Source organism: Rattus norvegicus, chromosome 17 (assembly GCF_036323735.1).
Source record: "Rattus norvegicus strain BN/NHsdMcwi chromosome 17, GRCr8, whole genome shotgun sequence".
NCBI classification, from domain to species: domain Eukaryota; kingdom Metazoa; phylum Chordata; class Mammalia; order Rodentia; family Muridae; genus Rattus; species Rattus norvegicus.
In genome coordinates this window covers 62,128,361-62,152,369 of record NC_086035.1, presented here as the reverse complement: position 1 = coordinate 62,152,369, position 24,009 = coordinate 62,128,361, and the positions used below count along the sequence as shown (strand labels likewise).

Here is a 24,009-nt window from a genome sequence, read left to right as displayed (position 1 = left end):
TAATCTTTCCTCTTACACTCCAGAGCTAAGTTCCTGTTCTATGGCTGTGACTTTGGTTCTCAGCCCCCGCCCATTTCCGTGTGCTTTGATTCTAGACACCTGAACATCTCCGGTGATGATGGCTCCTTTCTGTCCAGTGTAAATCTGTCCCTTGACTTTGATACTCCTCATCTGTCCACATGCCTTCTTGGCTAGACATCTTCCGGTGCCCTGTAGTATTGGACGCTGGAGCACAACCCAGGGAGGGCTTGCTTTCAGGGCTTCCTAATGCGCCAGGGAATTGCTTACAGCTGAGTCGCAAGACATCTTACTTCATCATTATGGATACCTGAACCCCTCTCCCTCCCCCCCCCACTCGTGTTTTTGGGTGTGGGTGTGTGCGTACGTGTGCACATACATGATTGTGCCACAATACCCATGTAAAGAACTGGAAAACTTCAGGAATTAGTTCTCTCCTTCTACCATGTAGATTCCAGGGATTAAATCAGGTTGGTAGTGCACTTGATCCACTGAGCCATTTCACTGGTCCCAGCTTTAAACTCCCTCATAAGAGGCTCAGTTACATGAGCCCCCCATGCTATTCTGTTAGGGTTTCTTTGGCTGTGCTGTAAATCCATGAACAAAAGCAACTTGGCTTAGATTCCCACACCACTATTCATATCAAAGGAAATCAGGACAGGAACTCAAAACAGGGCAGGAATCTGAAGGCAGGAGCTGATACAGGGGCCTGAAGGGTGCTACTTACTTTGGCATGCTAAGCCTGCTTTTTATAGAACCCAGCCCACCAGCCCAGGGATGGCATCACACATAATGGGCTATGTCTTTCCTCATCACTGCTTAAGTAAGTGGCCGATAGGCTTCATGCACCAAGATCTTATGAAGGCATTTTTTTTTTCAATATATAAGCCTTTTATTGTCCCCAAAGAGCCCAAATTATACTTGTGATCAGGATCTTGTTTCTGAAGCTAGGAAACTGAGGTCTCATTCATCAGGCTGCTGCACAGCTCCCTTCTCAGAAACATAGATGCCGTCCAAAAACTTTCTGATATCCTTGATTTTAACTGTTGTGGCTTGCTGAATCAGAGCCACTGAATTTGAAACAAGTTCAATATCATTTCCTTCAAGGATTATCTCATCCTTCTGGGCTTGAGAGACAGAACAAGCAACACCTGTCCTCATCCGAACCCTCCGGATGTGTTTTTCACCCAAGAAATTTCGGATTTCAGCCAAAGACCCATTCTCCTGAATAACAACGTTGATAGGGAAGTGAGCATCCACAGACCTCATCTCGTAACGGAAGCCCAGTGTCACACCCTTCATCGTGGTCTGAACCTGACTGCAGACGGTTCTGACAGTGGCCAGTTCTTTCTGTTACCCCACCACTTGTCAACACGGACCCTTTTCTTTTCCTTTCCAAGAAGACTCAGCTGTACACTGATGTGATTGAAGCCCCTCCGCAGAGTTCCCTGGGGCCCTTCACAGTGACTGTGCGGCCCTTCAGAGTGATGTCGACATTTTCTGGATGTCGACGGTCTGATTGCTGAGAATGGTCTTCAGAGTTTATGAAGGCATTTTTAAATTCAGGTTCTCTCTCATGACTTTAGCCTTTGTCAGGTTAACATAAAACTATCCAGAACACATGCTAAAATCATGAATTTAAAAATTTGTGTCAGGCTTCTCCTAAAACAAAATTCTAAGAAAATCCTAAATGTAGAAATGGGAATTCGATTTTTTTTCTGAAATTTTTAATGCCTGTTAATTTAACTATTTAATTTTTTTAGTTTCTTTTTTCCTTCTTGTTATTTTGAGAACAATGAACAAGAGCTGTTCCATGTGTGTTCTTTGTTTAATGGAAATTTGCAGGTAATACCATCCTCTTCCCCTAGAAGGAACAGTAGTATTAGTTTTTTTCCAAGGGGTAGTTTTTGTAGTTTTGTCCCTGACCACTGTGGAGTTAGTGGTCTTTGGGTCAGGGAGGGATGTTGGTTGACTCAATCAGTGTCTATCCTTTACCACTGCAAGGTTCTTTAAGACAACTGGAGTAACAGGCATCACTAGGAGATTGGAAGATGATCAGATGTGGCGCATGTTTTAAAAGCTGACTGCCAAGCTCTGTTGAAATGGATTTTTACAAGAAAGTATACAGATGGGTCTGTGAGAATATTCAGAAGCTGATAAGGTCGGCTGGTTGCTAACTAATTCTGCACCTTCTAAGAGTCATCCTTCAGTATCTTAGACATTCTTTGGGGGACACTTATGCAATGGTATGTTCACTACCTTCTTTCTGATGCATATTTATGAAAAAATGGGTTAAGGCTTTCAAGTGGAAACACATGATGAGTTATGCAGACATCTCTGCTGCCCATATGTGGTGTATCCAAGCATATTGTTCCTGTTGCAGTTAGTTGTCTGAATATGTAAGGACATAAGGAAACCACTCTGTAGACTCCCCTCCTCCTGCTACTCCTCACTCCACAGCATACCCGCAGTCCATAGCCTTCACTTTATTCCACGACCTCCTCCCAGTTCAGAGCATTTGCCTAGTAGGTGTCCAGACTCCAAGGAATTTAGTATGGAGATTCCATCATGCTCTAGAAAACTATGTATTTATCTCAGCTGTAACTCTAGTGACTGAATGGGATCACGATGTAATAAAATGTTTTTTTTTTCTCTGAATAGTTTTTATTGTGGAACTGGTTTGAATGTTTCTGATGGGTTGCTGTTTGAACTGGCTTGCTGTCAGTGGACGGGGCCTGTTCTGTTTGCTTCATTTGTTAACGTGGTTTCACTGAGGTTTCTCCACCTTGTTGTCTTCTTACCCCTAGAATCTCTTGGAAACCAGGAGACTGGGTAGCAGAGCTATCTTGAGGCCAGAGTGAAAATGAGCCTCACTGTGACAGAGGCAGCAGCGCTTGGAAATGCTAGGCACTGGATTTGTTGACATGGGTTGCAGTTAGTCTCTGACTGCTTCTCCAGGTAGAGACTACAGGAGTCTTTTCAGAATAGAAGGGTGATGGACTGAGGGAATGCTGTCCACTCCAGACGTTTCATCAGCTTTGTGCATCTCCTCTCTCCCCCCACCTAGCTCATGAGAGTCACATCTAAGGCACAACATAATTTATGGGCTCGTTTTATCAGGTGGGAAGGACTAGGCAGGTCTTTCCACCTCAACTTCAGTTAACGTTATCAAAATAATCTGTGACAGACCCTACCTTCCAGGTGATGGTTGATTTTCTTAACTAACCATTAAGCAGGCCTTCTGGTCTTCTCAGCCATGTATAATCAGTCCACCTTACCAAGAAGGAAAATGGAGACTCAGAGTTGGTAGAAGTTAAGTCACATCTAGGTATTTTATAATGTAAAATATGTTATTTCTACTCCATTTTTGGCTAAGGGGAAATCACCAACTTGCCAGAATAATCTCCTTTCATGTGAAGTCACTCTCATTGGGGTTTCAGTTTGTTTTCTCCATGATACTTCACTGTGGTGTAGCACAGACAGTGGTTGATGACCCTGGAGTTAGTAAGTAAGTAAATGAAAACGGTGCATAGTGCTCTACCCCCATATTCACTGTATTAGTTTTCTTGTACTGTGGAAAACTGAACCAAGAATCAAGACATTAATTTTGGCTTACAGCTGTGGTCCCTTCTGGTGATGGCCATATGGTAGAGACCAGGAGTGTACTCACAGCTGTGGTCCCTTTTGGTGATGGCCGTATGGTAGAGACCAGGAGTGTATTCACAGCTGTGGTCCCTTCTGGTGATGACCATATGGTAGAGAACAGGAGTGTACTCCATCTTTCCTGATCTCGACGTCTGCCTGCAAAGCCACCTAGTTCTGAGGGCTCCCCTGACTGCTCTACAGTGCTAATCTTCTTTAACTGCTGGATTAAATTGAGGTTTCAGCTACCTGAACTTTATAGTGAGTGTTAAATCTCAACACAAGAAGTATTTTTGTTTGTTTGGGGTTTATTTTGTTTTCGTTTTGGAGTTTTGCTTGTTTTCGAGGGGGTGGTACAAAAGCCATCTGACAACAGAGCATCTACCTTTACATTGTAAAGATTCAACTGCTACTTCTTCACACTCAGGTAGCCATAGCAACCTCTTGTTTGTACTCAGTGTTGAATTTTGGTATGCTGCCTTTTATATTTAGGGGCTACTACTAAGGGTTAGGATTCAAGAAAATAAAGTCATGTACCAACATTTAGGGAAATGTTCTCTGTCATGTCTAACTACTGAAGAATGCTGGCTACCTCACTAGCAGTAGAGTGTGCTCTGTTTAGAAGCAGAGGAAGATTTCCTCTAGAATTTTCACTTTAAAATGTAAAGTTTGGGGAGATATGTGAATTTGAACTTGAGGCACAGGCTCTAGGCCTTCTGGGGAGACAAGGTTTAAGATTATGTTTATAAAGTGTGCTCATTCAGAAAAGCAAGAATTGCTCATATGCTTTATTTAGATGAAACCCAATAATTCTGCGTGCTGTGTGTTTATTATGCCTGTGCATATTTTCTAGTATATCACACTGCTTCCTGGTGGGTGACATAGGTATGTCTGTTTCTGTGTCAGTACAGTACTCTTGCATTTAGTGGTTGGTAGTTACTGTGTTGTCTAGGTGGACTGAAACAATATGTATGTGCTCTTCTTGGGAGTTCTTTCAATCTGTGGTGGCCCCAGTTTTAGTTCTGGTTGCCAGCCTTCCGTGCTCCAGAACAGTGCCTGCGATATAAAAATAAGTTCTCAGTTTGAGAAAACCCAAGAGTCCTATAATTGTGACTACCAGCAGGGAAGTATTATCTGTTGCTTTTGTTTTTCTAACAAGCCCTTCTGCTGTGTTTTAATGGTAAAGGAGAATTAAAGCGGTCTGATAGACAAGTTTATGATGGATGGTACAAGTTTGAATGTATGAGGTTATGACAGCATCTAGGCAACCTTTGTGCTGGCACCTATCTCAAGCAACAAACGCACCTTCTCTTCTAGTGGGCAGCTTTCCGTAGTGACTGGGATGCTTTCTGAAGGTTACCTGCTCTGGTTAGCATTCTATGTTTGCTCTTATCTTTGTTATATAGAAGTTCTCATAAATACTAAGTAACATATTTGCTACCACCCTCTCCCTCTCCTTCCCTTCCTCCCTCCCCCCCTCTTCTTAAAGTAACAAGATCCTAACCTGAATAGGAAGAAACTATCTCACATCAGGACTCTTTATTTAGTTCAAGTTGAAGCAAGTTTGAAAGATTTTGTCTTCCTTTCCCATCTTCTCCCTACAGAGCCTCTTCCTCAAGGCATTTATTTACCTGTGAAACTCCAATGTCTTGAAGCAGAAGTTAAAGTGCCAGAAGGACTAAATTGCTTAAGAGTCTGTCAGTGATTCTTCTTTTCTTTTGCTTGTTTTCATTTGTGTGTGTGTGTGTGGTATATTTGAGCACAGTTTTGTGTGCAGGTATGCAAGTGCATGCATGGGTGTTTTGTCTGGGCAGATGCAAATATGTGTGTGGAGGAGCCTTGTTCTTTGATCTATACCTTGTTCTTGGAGACAGGATCTTTCAGTCAGACATGTAGCTCACTGGTAAAGCCTGTCCTCCCTAAGACTGAGGTTAGTCAGTCACCGTACCCACTCAGCATTTAGGTAGGCTCTGGTGATTTAAACGTTAGACTTCTTGATTGCCAAGTAAGCACTTCAACCACAATGATGTCTGTCTCCTTGGAGTTTGCTTCTTTAATCAAAATGGCGAACAGTTAAAAACTGTTCGTTTGTAAGAACTTGCCTCCATTTATGTTTGCCCAGAATATGTCAGCACCCATGTGAACCAACATTTAGTGTTGTCTTCATTGTTTTTATGACTATCCTGTTTTTTCTCCTTTTACCTTTAGTTCATTGCTTCTTAAAGCTAAAGACAGGCACTGTTTTATTTAGTGTTGATTGGGTTCTTGAAGATTGTTGGAATGGTTTAATCCCAAATACTTTCTTCCTGGTACTCACTGTGAGTGAAGCTGAATGGTCATCCGGGCTCTCCAGCATGTTTAGATGTTCTCTTCTCCCTGGACTTCATTCTCCTGCCTGGATTACCCATTTACCAGCTCTAGTGTCAAACGGTTCTTTTGTTATTGTATAACTTAGACTGGGATTCTTTTGATAGAATACAGAGTTATTTGAGCTAAATAGAGAAGCTCTTGATCCTTGGAGAGATAAAGCTGGGGCTGCAAACCAAATGCCCATGGGAATGGGAAGACAGGAAGATTAGAACAAGGACTTGTAGCCCCTGCCATACTAGGGGTCTAGTGCTACCAGATGGCTTGATTGTCCAGAGATGTTGAAAATAAGGGTATATGCTTTTCTTTCTCTGGGTGTGCGCATGTGTGCACACACAGTCAAAAGGGTCATGCATGTGACTCTCTTTGCTCTCAAAACCTTCTGATTGCTATGTGTTAGTCTGGTTTCTTTTCTTTTAAGTTTGGATTGAATAGAATACTTGCCATGGCCCACATTAGATCCCACATGACCCATATACTTCAAACAGTACCTTTTAGTGTGATCATGCCAGTGACCTGAAATGACCTCAGACCTCATTTGTTCACTTCTGAGGAGCACGTGCTCAGGTATAGAACTTGTACAGAATTGTGTGTAATAGTCTGCCCTAACTTTTCAGGGTCTCTCAGTGCAGGGGAGAATTTTCAAAAGACAGTGGAGTTTCAGACCACTAGCTCCCCTATGGGAGCATATCAGATATGGGTGGGTTTTTGGTTTTTTTGTTTGTTTGTTTGTTTGTTTGTTTTGTTTTGTTTTCCAATAGCAGTGTTCTTAATGGAACCAAAAGAATCTACTAACACAAACTATGGCTTCCACAGTCATAGACTATACCAACAGTTTAAGATGGAAAAGTTGAGGGTTGGGGATTTAGCTCAGTGGTAGAGCGCTTGCCTAGCAAGCGCAAGGCCCTGGGTTCGGTCCCCAGCTCCGAAAAAAAAAAAAAAAAAAAAAAAAAAGATGGAAAAGTTGAAAATTAATCATGACTCTACCTAATTATCTATCAACTTGTTATTTACTTAATCTCTCTTTCTTTCTTTAAAGATTTAAACATGGAATTCAATCCTTCAGACCATCCTCGGGCCAGCACAATATTCCTCAGCAAATCTCAGACAGACGGTAAGTTATTAATTTATTTGCCTTTAAAAATATAGTTAACCTAAATGTGGACACTGCCAAGATTTGATTTTTCATTTATGGTAGAGTTCTCTTTAGTAACCATGAATTACTATGTGTAATGGTGCTCTTGGTTATTCTGTGGTAATGAGTTACATTTTTACAATGTCTCATTTGAAGCAACTATCATCATTTTGCCATTAGCAAAATGGTAGCATTCTATAGTGAAAGTTAGTTGGGTCAGACATTTCCCTTTAGGTCCTAAAGTTTAGGGCATGACACTTATGAAGTTCTGAAAGATCAGATGTGTTCATTTGTCAGACATTAAGTAAAACAAAAATCTAAACTTTACATGAAAGCCAATTAACCCTCTTCCTGTCACTCATCAGCTCAGTTGAGCCTGCACAAGAGATACAAATCCTTTCTTTTCATTTCTTTCCTCCTCTTTCTCCCCCTGCCCCCCTTTTCTTTCGCCAAACTTTAGGTAACTGGGTCATTCTGAAGATGTTAGAATCCTCGCAGTCTGTCCTAGGTGTGTGTGTTTCTCCTATGGTGCAGGCTTATCTCTTCTTAGCCTTTTATTTACCTCACTGTTCTCTGGCCATTGGTTTCAAAGGAGTGGAAAGATAATACAAACTCAGTTTTTATAAATCTTCTAGGACACCAGTGGAGAAGTAGGACATAATGGCAAGGTGACCAAGGTATGTCTGGTTCGTTCTACCCTTGACTCTGGACAGATTAATGGTTCTAATTCAGCTCAGGTCCTACAGAGACCACAAAGAAGACAAACATAGCTAAAACAGTGGTCTATGTATGAGGACTAGAGCTCTTCAGTAGGGTGGGTGTCAGTTTTGGTAGGATACTGTGTTGACACAACATGGATGATTATCAAGCAAACTTTTGGAAGATTTCTCCAAGAGTAAGAAAAGAGCATCAAGTACTGGAGAAGGCTACTTCCAGTCTATTAGGTTAAAAAAGTCAACCCAAAACTTTTCTCTTTAACAAATGAAAAGCTGCCGAGAGGTATAGCATATTGCAGGCAAAGGAAGGTGGGATATGTATGGGACTGTGGTGAAAATGAGGATCAAAACTGATTTTCCTCAAAAACTTGAGAACGGTGAGGTGAGAAACTAGTGTCAGGCTGTCTGGCGGACAGGACTCTTCTGTCGAGCTGAGATGTCTTCCCAATTATCTCCTGTGATTGTCAGAGCCTGTGGGTGGGTAACACACTGTGATTGTCCTGGGAAAAGGAAGTGACCTAACTAGGGGAAGGATCATTCCAGAAATAGACTGTGGCCATTTTGCTAGACTCTGTCTTTCTTCCTTTTTACTAGAACTTCAAATCTGTGTATTGCTTTAGTTTCTCCTAACTACTAGGGCTTTCTACCCTTCATGCAGACATAACTGAGTTCTGTATTACAAACAAAAAGAAATGAAACCTTTTCCAGTAAGTGTTCTTTCTCTGCTCTTTCCATTCAGATTGCTTTCCTGGCCTGGGATTCAAGGGGACATTTCAGTCCTGTGGCCCTCACTGCTGTATCTTCAGGCAGCACCATTTGCTAAAAACAGTTCTCCTTAGTGAACAGTCAGTGATTTTAAGACGTGCTTTTATACATCTTGGCAACTCTAACAACTTAATTTTTGAGTGAAGTGGTTGAGAGAATTGGTTATTTACTTTATGAAACAACTTTGAACAGCTTGATACAGAAAATTTAAAGCTACCATTGCTCTATTCATAAACATGGCCAGTTGGAACAGTTGCCCCACATGCTGCCGGATTGCAGTGTCTGTGTTTTCTTGTTCGCTCCTTAATTCCACATCATCTCTCCTCATCCCGTGGAGTCTGCCTTTCTGACATTTCTTGGTGACTCAGAATGTATAGTCCTGATGGGGGCCTTTGTTGGGTCCAGGTTCTTAACCCAAGGGTCACAACCCCTTTGGGGGTTGCATTAAGATATTTACATTATGGTTTATTATAGTAGCAAAATTACAGCTATGAAATAGTAATGAAATAATTTTATGTTTGGGGTCCCTACAGCATGAAGAGCCTGCAGCATTAGGAAGGTTGGGAAGCCCTGCTTTAGAGCCTGTGCACAGAGCTGGCAGAGTGTGCATCCTGTATTCAAAGGAGCTGCTTCTCCTCAGCCTTCTGCTATACACCAATCTCTGGCCATTTTAGCTCTGTAAGCACCTGAGCTCGAGACCTTACTCTCTTGTAGCCCTGAATTATCATATGACAAAATACACTTTTTTTTCTAATTTATTTACTCCTCAGCAGTTTTTTATGTGCTGTGTGCTGGCGAACTTTGGAAGTGTAGATTGCTAGATGCCATCTCACTTATCAGTCTGTGTTCTTTGGCCTATGAACAATGACGTTTCTCTCTTCTGGCTCTTTTTAATTATGCAGGACATCATAATTAACCATATTCACCCATCTGTGTAACCAAACAAGAGACTGGGATTCCTAGCCAACTATGTCTTTTTACCTGTAATCAGCTTCTATGTCCCATGTCCCGTGTTCCATGTCCCGTGTTCCGAGGCCTGTACTATGAACTGCCCTTTGAAGTCCCGTATGTCAAGATACTGTTTGCTTTTCTATGATGACTTACTTTATTTCACATTGAATCTCATCATTCAGAGGGAACTTTTTGATTTGGATTTTTGAAACAATGTCTTGTTTTGTGTCCCACACTGGCTTGGATGGAAGGCAGCATTTCCTCCTGCCTCAGTCTCAGTACTGAGACTACAGGTATGTGCCAGCAACCCCAACACCGTCTAAACTGTTATAAGTAAAGACTATTTACCTATATTACTTTTTGCTTAAGAAGAGAGAGTGTTTTCTTCAGTTTGTTCTAAGTATGTTGCTACCAGGTGTAGGAAGTTGATAAAACATGGGGAAGGAAAGGATAAAGGAGTCTTACTACTTCATTCTCAGCAGCTGAACCACTATGAGATGGCTTTATGTAGCAGTTCACTTTCTCCCTCAATGTCTAGCTTTATTATAAAGGGATATAACCATTTCATAAGCAGTGGTTCTCAACCTGTGGGGTGTCAACCAACCTTTTCATGGGTTAGGTGTCTTGCAAATTAGATTTTTATATTACACTTCCTAACAGTAGCAAAATTACAGTTATGGCGTAGCATTGAAAATAATTTTATGATTAGGGGTCACTACAAACTACTAAAGGGTCAGAGCAGAGGCAGGGGGACATAGATATTTCTTACCCAGGTAGTAAATGTGCAGTTGTTCTTCCCACTTTGAATTTAGTATGACTAACTTGCCATCTTTCTCCACAATTATCCCTTGAGCTGTGTGAGGTAAGGGCTGTGTATGTGATGGGGAATGGGGAATAAAGTCTCTTGGCCAAGCCAGCTCTGTGGCCTGGATACTTTTTTCAGGTGCAGTGGTTGCTCTTCTAATGACCATTGCCTTTCTTTGAGCATCGGGCCTTTCAATCTGCACAAAATTGTTTGCATAGTACAAACTCTGATGCAGTCAGTTAGAGCCAAAGGTTTTCTTACTTCGCTTTTACCATAGCCTAATAGTGTCCCCAGATACAGTGGTTAGGGGACTTCATCAGGAAATACAGACACAGAACAGAAATGAATGGTAGTGGTTTGCCCAACAGGGTAGGGTTCTCTCCCCTTGTCATCATAGTCTCATTCTACTGTTGGTTAACAGCCTTGTGCTGTGGTCTGTTGGTCAGAAGTAATATCTAGTTATCTTTCATCTCTGAACATCTTCACCTCCCCTTCTATCAATACCAAACAACTCTCTCTGTGTTTCATAGCTTAGTAGCCTATCTTCAATTAAATATGCATTTGATTACCTGAGCCATGACATCAAATAGGTTGCAGAAATAAAAATATAATGTCACAGACATCTTGTAATAACAGCTAAAAGCCACGTGTAGTGATGCAGGCCTTTATTCTTAGCACTTGGGAGACAAACAGATAAACACATCCAAACAGAACAGCTACATATCTTGGGAGGATATCCCGAATTCCACAGTGACTAGAAGCTCAGAACATAACCAGCTATTTATCTGTTCTTTGTAGGTATGTCTTTTTAAACAAGGTTTGTTTTGCATGTTCACATCTAAAAGTGTGTGGGTGTGTCTTCTGTGTACACATGGAAGATAACCTGAGGGTGGGGGCCAGAGACATGAGATCCTCCTGGAGCTGGAGTTGTAGGAAGTTGTGTGCTGCCCCATGTAAGTGCTGAAAACCTGACAGAGGTCCCCTGAAAGAACAATAATCAACTAATGGACTATTTTTCCAGTCCCTGAATATGTTTTTCATCTTTCAAGTAAAGTTGGTAAGTGGTTCTGAGACAACAAGCAAGATGGGAAGAATGCCCAGTCTACCAGAGCTCTAAGCACCACAGTCGAAACAACTGAAGCCCAGCAGCTTTTTTACATTGAGTTTCTTCCTTTGGCTAGGGCTCTGCCATCCTCTCTACAGGTCTTGCTTTCAGAGTCATGCTACCCATAGCACCTTACGCCAGAGCACAGGGTCTGAGAGGAAAGAAGATGCACTTCAGCTGAGAATGGAAGTTAGCTCTTTTTTCAACTGCTACTGCCTATCTTTCTGCTTCTAGTTTTTCTTACTACAGATAAATTAGTCTTGGACAAATTTAAGAGTTACTTCTGAACATCTTGGAAAAACCAGGAATAGGTCAGGTCTGTACGACGGTAGCAGTGCTCTGAAGTAATGTACCCAACGGATACCTTGAGTCATCGTAATAACGCCTCACCTACATCATGTGCAAGATGCTGTGCTAGTGACTTTGTTAGCTCAGTTGTTTCAGTGCATGCATGAAATCATGGGCACCCTAGTGCAGGACAGGTATACATGTGAACTTATGAAAGCAGTACAGAGATTGCGCATGGTGATACATGCCTGTTATTCCTGATCTCATGGGGCTGTGGCAGGGGGACTGTGAGTTGGGGTTAGCCTGGTATAAAAAATAAGACCCTTTTTGAAAAAATGAAATGGTGGAAAAATTTTCCTAAAAATGGAATCAGGTAGGAAAAATATAATACATATGACAAAGTACATTTATGTTTCAAAAAATGAAAATATAGTCAGCAAAAATGCTGATACCAGTACAAAACTTGACTTGTTTCTATTGGTGTTTATGAAGAAAAACACCCATTTCAAAAGTACACATTTCTGTACATGCACACAGGACTTAAAAATATACATCAAAAATATACTGTGTTGGGATTGCTACTGTTTGTTTTCTCTGTGCTATTTCCCAGGCCTTAAGTCTTATTTATATCATTCCTTCTGCCTCATAGTGCGGTACGTTTTCCAATTTGACATCAATATGTCTTTTATAATGAGAAGTGTTTCTGGCTATAGTTAGTTGACTTTTCTGTGTTTTTTGAAGAAATCCCCTGGTATTCTCTGTGGAAACAAGTTGATTAATGGATTTTTGCTGTGTCCTGCTGCCCTTACATTTTCTGTCTTGCAGTGTCTTCCTCTGAGTATAGACATCTGAAATTGTTCTGTCTGTCCCTGTTGCCTCCTTGCTCATTTGTATTTCCTCTTGAATGTACAGAGTATCCCAATCCTCAGACTCTGGATCTAGAAATAAATGAAGATCTGCTTACACTTCAAGCTCCCTTCCTGCATCCCTGTGGAAATGACTTCACCAGGATGCCTTGCCTAGAGCTAGGAAGTGTGAGCTAACATCCTCTTACAGTACACTTTGTGTTCTGGCCATTGTGTTCTTGACCTCTGGTCAGGTTATGAGCTCAACAAAGTGGAAGTTCGGTGTGTACTCCAAACTAGGGCTCAGCAGTTGTATTTTGATATATGTGTATGTGAGTGCGTGTGTGTGCGCGCGCGCATGTGTTTGCTGCCCTATGTATGTAGAGCTGGCTGGTTTTGCGCTCACAAAGTGAGTTAGTGTGAACTCACAAAGTTTAGTAGTGTTTAGTGGAACCTCACTGGCAAACAACTCGAAAAGAGGTAACCCATTCTGATGTTGGGGGTTTATTTGCTAGCATGAGGTACCTTTGTCTGTATTCTCGAAGTGTCATTTCCCTCATCCCTCCTTATTGAATGACTCCATTTAAACTTTTTATTATGTATATTTATTTTAGAAAGCTTCTACAGTGGTAGGTTTCCACTTTTCAAGGCCTTTGGTGTTAGTTACCCCTCCGTTCTATCCCTCTTCTACCTGCTTTCCACTTCTACCCCATTTACTCCTCTGGCTCTCCATTATTTTCAGTCTCTTCTTCATACTGCCTGTGTTCCGTCTCCCTTCCCTTAAAGTATCCTCTACCCCCATGACCTTTATTAATTTCCAGGCCTCTGTGGGCACTCCAATATTTTAAACATGCATATGTAAAAATTTCAAAACTAGAACCCACATATTAGAAAGAATAAGCAGTGTTTGACTTCCTGGATTACCTCTGTCAGAATGATTCCAGATCTGTTTACCTGGAAATTTTGTAATTTCTATTTTCTTATTAGCTGAATGATTTTCCATTATAAAAATATAACACTTCATTTGGGTGATAGATATCTGGATTGTTTCCATTCTCTGGCTATTGCGACTAGAACTTGAGTGAATATGGATGATTGGGTCTCTAGATAGTAGGATACAGTCCTTTGCAGAGAGACCAAGTGTATGGCTAGCTCATGTGTGGATCATCTGTAGCTTTTCGAGGAGCTTCCATTCTGATCTCCACAGTGGCTGCAGTAATTCGTGTTCCCACCAAGAGTGCATGTGCCTTTTCCCATACCCAGACCAACACTTGTGTCATTTGTTCTTTCAGTCTTAGCCGTTCAGATCAGGGTAAGGTGCGACTTCAAATACATTTTAATTTGTATATCCTTGATGGCTACAGGTACTGAACATTTTACAAAAACATTTCTCAGCCATTAGTATTTTATCTTTGGAGAATTCTGATTAATTACATGTCCTACTTTTTTAATTGGATTGGTTTCTTGACATTTAGTTTTTTGAGTTCTTTATATACTGTAGACTGTCTGTCAGAGGTGTAGCTGGTATTTTTCCCATTCTGTAGACTGCCTCTTCTCTTCAGCTATACTTTACTTTGTGGAACAGAGGCTTTTCAATGTTAGGAAGTTCCATTTATCCGTTGCAGGTCTTAAAGCCTATATTACCAGAATACTGTTTAGAATATCTTTTCCTAGTCCTGTAAGTTAAGCTTATTCCCTACCTTCTCCTCTCACAGATTCAGGGTATCATCAGGTCCTTGATTTATTTGAAGTTGAGTTCTATGCAAGATCTGAAATGTTGACCGAGTTTCATTTCACAGATGGCTAAACAGTTTTAACAGCACACTATTTGTTGTCTTTTTTTCCAATGTATAGTTTTGGCCCGTTGAACAAAAATCAAAAATGGCTATGTAAGTATGGGCATATACATACATACACACACACACACACACACACACAAACGGGTCTCAAGTTCTAATGATTGTTTTTATGCCAGTTGCTGGTCTTATTATTATAGCTTTGAGGTATAACTTGAAATCTGGGATGATGCTGTCTGACATTTTCATTGTTCAGGATTCTTCTGGCTACTTTGAATTTCTGTATTCTTTTGTGTTTCCATATTAACTTTAAGGTTGCTTTTTAAAATTTCTGTGAAGAATTACATTGGGTGGGTTTGTTTGCTTGTTTGATTGTTTTCAGGTAAGATTTCACAATGTAGCTCCGACTGACCTATCACTCAAGAGATCTACCTGCTTTTGATGCTGGAGTGCTGTGATTAAAGGCCTGACCCTGAACTGGAATTTTGAAGGACATTATATTAGATATGTAAATTTGCTTTTAGTAGGATGACCATTTTCATAAAATTGAACCCTACCAATCCATGAACATGGGAGGTCTTTCTGTCTTCTGGTATCTTCAGTTTCTTTCTTTCAGTCTTCATTTACAAGTGTTTAAGAACAAGATCCTTTCACTTGCTGGGCCAGGACTTTGACTCAGTTACATTGGAGGATCCGGGAGTGTTTCCCTAGGAATCTAGAGCAGTTCTAAGTGCAGAATTGCTCGAGGGTTTCGTGGGTACAGACTACAGGAGAAACGCTTGCTCAATGCAAAGCTGAGGCTGTACTTTGTCGAGTTAGTGCCTTCTTCTTGCAGAAGCCTGAAAGGACAACACACCATTTAGTTTCTCTGTGTTCTCTGGCAACTTTCTGGTTTCTGAGGCTGGAGGTTGCCTGTTCTGACAAGAATTGAGGCTAAAGGCGTGCAATGCCATTCAGAATAAGCAAGAGCAAGGCTGGACAAATCAATATGGGAGGCTCACGTACCTCCTTGAAAGTAGATTGGAGCCTCCTAAAACAGAAGCTCAGATCTGTTTGTTGATGGTAGTAGCTAGAGGAAACAAGTGTCTTCCACTGGAGAGCACTTTTGTACCACATCACTTGGTCTGCTATTGGGGATAGCAATTTTCTTACTAATAATTCATTCATATAATACTGATCTATAAAAAACCATTTGGGTCCTAGGTAAATAATCGTCAATTACCTTAACGTATTGGATACATATAATTTTCATGAGATACACCAATACTTCATTCATGTAAAGACAATCTGTCTTCAGTTGACTTGAGATAGTTATGGTGTTGTTTAAGTGGCTATGTACTGACCTCTGTTGATCAACCATTCGTGCAGATTCTTTACACTTCAATTGGTAAATGAGTAACTGGGAACTTGGTTGCTAGGAGAATATGAGCATAGCAAAGAGGCTCATTCCTCTGCCACCTACAGGGGTTGATATGCAAGCCTGTAACATTTTTGTCCCATCTTTTGTTTTCACAGTGAGAGAAAAACGAAAGAGTCTCTTCATTAACCATGTAAGTGAAACTGCCTCCCCATATTTTCATAATAATTTTATAGTAGAATGTGGTAGGTGAAGATGCCCTGTGTGTTTTGTGGAACTTACAAGAAGGTGAGGGGTGATGAAATGATGATTTGCTGGGCATGGCTTGGGATTCACTCCCACTAGCATGTCACCAAATACTCCATGACTGCTGTGGAAGGGACACGCCCCAGGAAAAGACCACAACAAATACTGCATGGGTCCAAACAAAGCAGACGCTTTTCATTTTGAACCTTTCATTTCTGCTCCTTCCCAAATTCCTGGGTTTTTGTTGTTATTGAGGCTGTTTGGTTTTTTTTGTTTGTTGATTTGTTTTGGTTTTTTTTGTTTGTTTGTTTTGGTACAGTTCTCTCTTAGTAAATGTAATTATTTTTCAAGAGCAGCTTTCTGATTTTTCTCTTTCTTCTATTCAATGGCTGTTTGTGGAACAGTTCCTCACATTTTTGTGTGTGTGCTTAAAAGCAGTTCTTATGTATGGGGAGACTAAACTTAGCCCTTTAATTTTAAAAGCATTTTCAAAATTTTCCTCTAGTGCCTTGTTATTATTCTCTGCAATATATCTCCCCATGGAGGCCACACAGGATAGGATCAGGCATATCTATCTTCTCCAGCCTCTCCCCACTGTCAACAGACAAGCCATAACCACCCCTTCCATTCTAATCATTTTTGTTCTTTAAAAAAGAAAACTTCTTCCACAAGGTAAGGAATGATATAGTTAGGTAACTGCCAAAGTAAGTGTGCTATAAACTCTCATACTGAAAACCACAGTGATGAATCTGACCTTACAGAGGCGTGACTTAGCCTGCATTCCTAGCCTGCATTTTAGAACTTGTCCATCCTAATATGTGTAATGATAAAGCTGTGTATTAAAGACTCTTAAGACCATCAGAAGATGAAGGCAGGGTCATAGGAAACTGGTGATCCCTCTGCAACAATGACAGCTACTACTTACAGATCACTTATTAGAGGTTAGAGGCTCTCTAATTTCTATGGACTAATTTTTTTTGGGGGGGGGCTTGTGTTATGTGAGGGTGCCATGGGTTGTGTGTGTGTGTGTGTGTGTGTGTGTGTGTGTGTGTGTGTGTGTGTCTGCAAGTGTGTGTTTGTCAGTCAGAGGACAATTCTCAGGAGTCACTTTTCTCCAGCTACCCTTTAGGATATAGGATTCTACCTTGTAGGATTAGGGTTATAGGCTGCCTGTCCAGAGGATCTTTACTCCGTGACCTCCCATATCAGCCTCCATCAGATTTCTAAAGCACTTCCCTGGGCCACCAGATTGTTTTGTTGTTGTTGTTGGTGGTGGTGGTGGTGGTGGTGGTGGTGGTGGTTTGTTTTATTTTTTCTTAACACGTAACAATTTATTTACAGTTGAACTCTTTACAAGATAGTTATAAGACAAACAGTTGTACACATCAGAAATTGTATTGACAGTATGAATTACAGCGCAGATAACAGCATGAAACTGGCTTAAAACAAAGCTGAAGTAGAAAGACAGTTTGTCTTTTAATTCATTAAAGTTAGCTTAACTTTTGTTAAGGAAATAAAGACCTATGTTCTAGGAGAACAGCAGGACCATTCTGATGGAGATTGAATTTCAAAGTTTCGTATTCCCTGTAGGGAAAATAAGATTCATTTCCCACACACTCTTTAATACACTGTAATTTCATTCCTGGAACTTTAACATCAGCCTCCTCCTTCTCAACAAACTCCAACATACCCAAACAAAGGAAATCTAGAAGAGGAGAAAATAAAATTAGAGATCCTTGGGGAAAGGAGAACCAAAACAATAGAGCCTACTTAACTCTTGCCAGGTAGCATTTCCCTGGCTCTCTAGGGTGTCATTTGTAAGCATCTATGGGACCCCAGTGTTATACATGTGAAGCAATGATAGAAATGGCTAAGAATTTTGTGTGTTAGAAGGTGTATTCCTGAATCTAGGAAGGGCAGGGATTGAAGATAAGTTCCCAGTTATTTACCTGTGGTGTGTACTTGGCTGCATTCTCCACGGTAATACTTAGGCTCATTAGAGAAGATCTAAAATTGCCACCAGACCCCTGATTCAATTTAAGGGCATGTGAAAGAGAAGGCGTTTGATTGTCCAGGCTACTGCTGATAACAGTCAATGGGACAGGTGAGATTTCACAGTCCATTTGTTTTCATATGCTCTACACTGTGACCTTCCCTGCATCCCGTGCAGTCTTGGCATACGTCTCTCCGAAATCAGCAGCCATGGACTAGCATGTGGAGATGGGTACTGGGTTGTGCATCCTAACTCATGCTTCCTGACAGTTTGCCCAGCTGTCATGCAGTGAAGTCAGACAGATGAGTTCTCATATGTTCTGGATACAGATAGCTGTGTACTAAGTTTCTTTGTAGCAGACGGCCCTGGAACTCGTACTCTCTCACACTATTCACAGACTTGCCTACAAATGAGCATTTGAGTTGTACTTCCACTAGAAAAAGCCACATAAGACAGAGTCAAAAGACTGGATTAAGTCACAAAAATTGTGAGTTTCACAGCTTCTCACTTAAAAGTTAAAAGTAGAAGGGGAGCTAGAGCAATGGTTCCACAGTTGGGAGCACCTGTTTTCAGAGAATGTGAGTTCAGATCCCAGCACCCATGTAGGAAGGCTTACAGCCTCCTATAGCTCTAGGGGATCTGACATCCTCTTCTAGCGTCTTCAGGGATATATAGATACATACATACGCACATGTACATGAAAATAATAAGACAAGTCTTTGCTTAAAAAAAGAGCAACACTGACTGTTGGGCCATACTTACATTTACCACCTGACTTGGACGGTTTCAACTCAGCACCCAATCAACCCCTCGTCCGTCTGATAATGAAACATGTAGCAGACGTGCAGCTGAAGTCTTCGTGCAGGTTCCCCTGGAGACAGGGCTGTCCCTGCGTTTGTTCCCTGTCTGCGGACCCTGTTCCCTAACTAGGTCACCTTGTCTGGCTTCTGTGCCTAGTCCTAGTCCCTGGGAAGGGGGCAGGGACATGATGAACAGAGGGGAGCTCCCCCTTCTCCGAGAAGAAGGCAAAGGGAGAGGCGAGTTGATATTAGGATGTAAAGTAAAAAAATTACAATAACAAAGAAACAGATAAGTAGTAGATCTAAGATTGTAACTTGTCTGGGTGCTTCTCAGAAGGATTAGCTTGAATTCAGAGGTAACAATTGTAATTCTGCTTCTACAGGACAGTCTAGTCTGGAGGATTCCGTTCTCACTATGGATCCTCAGTTAAAAGTTTCAAGTTGTTCTTACATTTTGGAACAACTAGTTTCCTTTGTATAACTTGTAATATAACTTTATTGTTGTTTGATTTCTCCTTTGAGATTCTAAAGAACCTGTGTAGTGTGTATTACTCAGGCAATCTACAAAGACAACGTCGTTACTCTAGAAACGCAAGTGAGGAGAAATGGTCAGAGTTCCCTCTGTTTCCAGTTAAATAAGAGCAACTCTAGCTGCACCGCTTACTGTTCTCATTGCTGTAATCAAATACTTGAGAAAACCACTTCGGAGAAGAAAGGGTGATTTCCTTCACAGCTTGAGGTAGAGCCCATCACAGTGGGAAGTGCATGGGAGCAGGAGCATGAAGCAGCTCCATCTTTGCAGTTAGGAAGCAGAGCGGAATCTTGGTACTCAGCTCACTTTTTTATGTAGCCTGGGCTCTATCCCATGAAATTGTGCCACCCATGTTTAAAGTCTATCTTCTACTTCAGTTACTTCAGTCTTAAAAATCTCCCAGACATGCCCAGAGGCTTGTTTCCTAGGTGATCTTAGATCCTGTCCAGTTGAAAAATCTCTTTTAACAGCCATAGCCTCTGGGAAAGTGACTTCCTCCAGATGGAAAAGCTCCTCTGGCCGCCAGCCGCGCACGTAGCAGGTGTAGAAGCCCTGCCCTGTCTGCGTAGGGAGGGAAGGAGCCGCGCACGTAGCAGGTGTAGAAGCCCTGCCCTGTCTGTTGAGAATTGAGGCAGGCAGGCGTAGGCGAGGGAAGGAGCCAGAGGGGTTTAAGGGTTAAGGTGTCACACCGTCTCAAGGTTTCTTGCACAGGAATAAAATGGTCTGGGAGTACCAACAGCTGCTAAAACAACTGACTTAGATTAATACTCTAATCACCATGTCGGTGATTCTGTATCCAGGTTTTAGATGTAGTTAGAATGGACAGAGAAAAATGTGATGTTATGAAAAATTTTAAAGCTTTGTGTCATGGTATTTATTTAAAATTGACTTCTTTAAATAAATTTGCTCAAGTTTTGCTTTTGTTTTTCTCGAAAATCAGATACTTAAGTATATTTTTAACTAAAGTGTGAAAATCTCTGATTATAAATTACAATGTTGTAGATAATTGTAGTTGAGAATCTTCCCAAAACATAGGGAAATTTGAATTTGCTTTATTTTTCTCCGACCTCCTCCTGCCTCCTGCCAACAGCATATGTAATGTGAGTCTTTCTACTACAACAGTGAGGGAAGTCTAGGGAGGGTGGAAAGAAGACGCGATCAGGAGTGACGTGGCCAGGCCTTTCCATGCTCTTTTCACTGCACATAGATTTGGAAACCAGGAAGCTGACCAGGAAATATTCTGTAGGGTCATGCTCTTCGTATTGCTTGTGGATCAAGTCTTCCGGGTTCTGTATTAACAGCTAATGTCATTGTTCTAGTATTTGATTATAGTTCAGGGAACTTTGTTATATAATTACTAAGAACAGGATTCCCAAGTGGCCATATATTATATTCATTTCGTTTTAAGAACACTGGTTTCAGTAGTTTTTGTTTTTAATGTAACACAGCTCTGAATTGATTGTTTCTTGTGAGCTGTGAGTGATGGAAAGAGAATTCCTTAAGAAATGGAGTCTTTGCTAGTTTCAGTCTGTATCTCAAATTGTGGGAGTAAAGGAGGAAGCGGAACAGTCCAGAGTCTGAAATGTTTAGAATTCTGAACTTTGCTTCTAAGAGATTTATTCTAATTGGAGGAGAAATTTGTCAGACAGCTAGTATGCTTGTTATCAATACAGTATTCTTGGAGAATACTAAAAAGACTCAGTAAAATTTCAGTTAAGATTTTAGAATCTGCTAAGATGAAGGAATTGGAATTCTAAGTAGTTTCAAGTTGAAAGAAAAGTTAGAAAATAAAAGAGTGGAATGTTACCAAGCTCATTTTGCAAATTCAGTAATACCTTACCACAGATGACACAACCAAAATGGAAAGTTATTGTTCAGTCTTCTTCATGGATATTTACATGCACGAATTCTCATTAAAATACTTGGAAACTGAATTAAAAAACACATTAAAATATACCACGATCAGGTTGGCTTTATTCCGGAGAGGCAGGGATAGGGACTTGAGAGAATATATGGTCATCTCAGTAGCTGCAGAGAGTTTTTTTTGGTTGGTTGGTTGGTTGTTTTACAAAACCTAACAACCTTCATGATAAGAGCCCTAAGAGACAAAGACTATCTTAATATGGTTTATTAAAGAATATATACACAATCTATGCCTAACATTATGCTAAATAGGGAAAAGCAAACTGTATCGACTGAAAGGAGGATTAAGATAAAAGGTGTTCACGTGTCCACTGTCTCTAGGCTTTTGTTTGTTTTAGTACAGTTCTTGAAGTCTTGACCCTGCTCTGAACATAACTTAAAACATATATGACTATTATATTAGAAAGCTGCAGCTGTTTTGGAAAAAACGAAAAACAAAACCCCTCCTTTTCTTAATGGCTGCAGAGACCTCGTATAGCAGAACACCCCAGTGGGTATGGGTATGCAGGAATCCTCATGAGCATATTGTGTCCAGGACCACCCTCTCCTCACATCAGGCCAAGCCTTATCTGTGATTCTGATATTACCTCACTTTTAATGCGCATTTTATTTGATCCTATTAAGTCCTGAGATGCAAGACTCTCATTGTCACCAAAAGTACAATTCTGTTGAAAGTTACGAAATTCATTTAGGGAGTATGTCCTACACATCAATGGGCATGCATTCTTACAGTAACAACAGCAAGGGGCAAGCTTTGCCACCTGCCATGGACAGATTAGGGCCTTGGGAACTGTATTGCTTGGTTCTGTGTCTGTTTGCCACAAGCTAGAGTTATCAGAGTGGAAGGAGCCTCAGTTGAAGAAATGCCTCCATAAGATCCAACTCTTAAGGCATTTTCTTAGTGATCAGTGGGGGATGGGCCAGCTCACTGTGGGTGCTTCCGAGTTCTATAAGAAAGCAGGCTGACACCCAATTAGACAAGATGGATGAAGCAAAGAAGTGCAGGCAGACAGGAACCGGATGTAGATCTCTCCTGAGAGACACAGCCAGAATACAGCAAATACAGAGGTGAATGCCAGCAGCAAACCACTGAACTGAGAACAGGACCCACGTTGAAGGAATCAGAGAAAGAACTGGAAGAGCTTGAAGGGGCTCGAGACCCCATATGAACAACAATGCCAAGCAACCAGAGCTTCCAGGGACTAAGCCACTACCTAAAGACTATACATGGACTGACCCTGGACTCTGACCTCATAGGTAGCAATGAATATCCTAGTAAGAGCACCAGTGGAAGGGGAAGCCCTGGGTCCTGCTAAGACTGAACCCCCAGTGAACGTGATTGTTGGGGGAAGGGCGGCAATGGGGGGAGGATGGGGAAGGGAACACCCATAGAGAAGGGGAGGGGGAGGGATTAGGGGGATGTTGGCCCAGAAACCGGGAAAGGGAATAACATTCGAAATGTAAATAAGAAATACTCAAGTTAATTTAAAAAAAAAGAAAGAAAGAAAGAAAGAAAGCAAGCAAGCAAGCAGGCTGATCAAGCCATGTAAAGAGGCCTCTCCACGGCCTCCGCACCAGCTTTGCCTCCAGATTACAGCTATGCTTGAGTTTCTGTTCTGACTTCCTCCAGTGATGGGCTGTAATCTGGAAGTGTCAGCAGAATAAGCTCCTCCCAACTTGCTTTGTAGTCATGCTGCTTTTGTCCCAGCAGTAGAACCCTACGACAGAGACTGAAATCAAGGTGGGCACGTATGGCCTGTGCCAGACATTGTTGAGTGTGAAAAAATCTACCTTTACCAGACACTCTAGGATAGTGGGGTGAGCAAAAGTGTCCCTTGCAAACAGATTGTGAGAGTTGTTTACACAGCCTCTCTATGGAGAACAGATCCTTGAGCACTGGCCCCTGAGCCTACCTGCAGCCTCTTCCCTAGAACTTGTGCATCTCAGGCTAATATCTATGGCTCCTTGGGTCTGCCTGCCCCTCTCCTGTACCACTTTGCTGAACATGTCCTTTCCTTCAGGATGGCATAGGTTCTCCCTGAGATTTGAGATGCCAGTTTGTTGGGCACACCCAGTCAACTCACACAGGACCCTGTATTTATTGTGGGGAGGCAGACTTCCTGTGCTTGGTGGAAGAGCTGGCTACTAGCTTGCCAGTCGAATGAATAGCTGCTTCTCATCTGGTGACTCAAGTCCAGGTCCTAGACAGAGTCCAGCTGAGTGAATGCAGGTTAGAACAAAGCATGGTCAATGTTACTGAGATGAATACAGGGTATGTACCACATAGAGAGGACATAGTCTGTAGAGTTTGCCCACGCTTAACCGACACCACCACTGGGCGGTGTCTGGCTGTGGGAAGTCACGGGACACCACTCAGGAGGTAGAGAGGCACAGGACACAGCTGGAGCTGGCATGGGGGTCCCGGAGGCTGTCAAGTTTTCAGGCTCTTGGGCATCCAGGTACCGCTGGGAAGATCTGAGAACAGAGTGGGGGCTCACAGAGCTGGATCTAGCCCAGTCGGAGGGGAAAGGGATGGGGACTCCGGCTGGTCCCACAGGGAGAGTCTTTGGCCTTGGCTTGTTGGGCGGTGGGCTGCAGGTTTGGGGGTGGGGTGTCTGGGCGCAGGGGGAATTTCTTTAGGAGATTAGATAGCAACTCTGTAGTTGAAGGGCTTCTGTACAGCTCCCCATGGCAGATCCCAATGAAAAGTGACAGTCCTCCGTTT

At 41.7% G+C, this 24,009-nt stretch overlaps 1 protein-coding gene across 1 annotated transcript in view; it reads left to right on the top strand.

The window, feature by feature from the left end:
- Positions 1 to 24,009, top strand: part of Ccny (cyclin Y) — a 127,856-nt gene that overhangs the window by 55,411 nt on the left and 48,436 nt on the right. The window contains exons 2-3 of the mRNA NM_001191833.1: positions 7,067 to 7,141; positions 15,949 to 15,983. Of these exons, the coding sequence (NP_001178762.1) occupies positions 7,067 to 7,141; positions 15,949 to 15,983 (110 nt within the window). The remainder of the gene's footprint in view (positions 1 to 7,066; positions 7,142 to 15,948; positions 15,984 to 24,009) is intronic.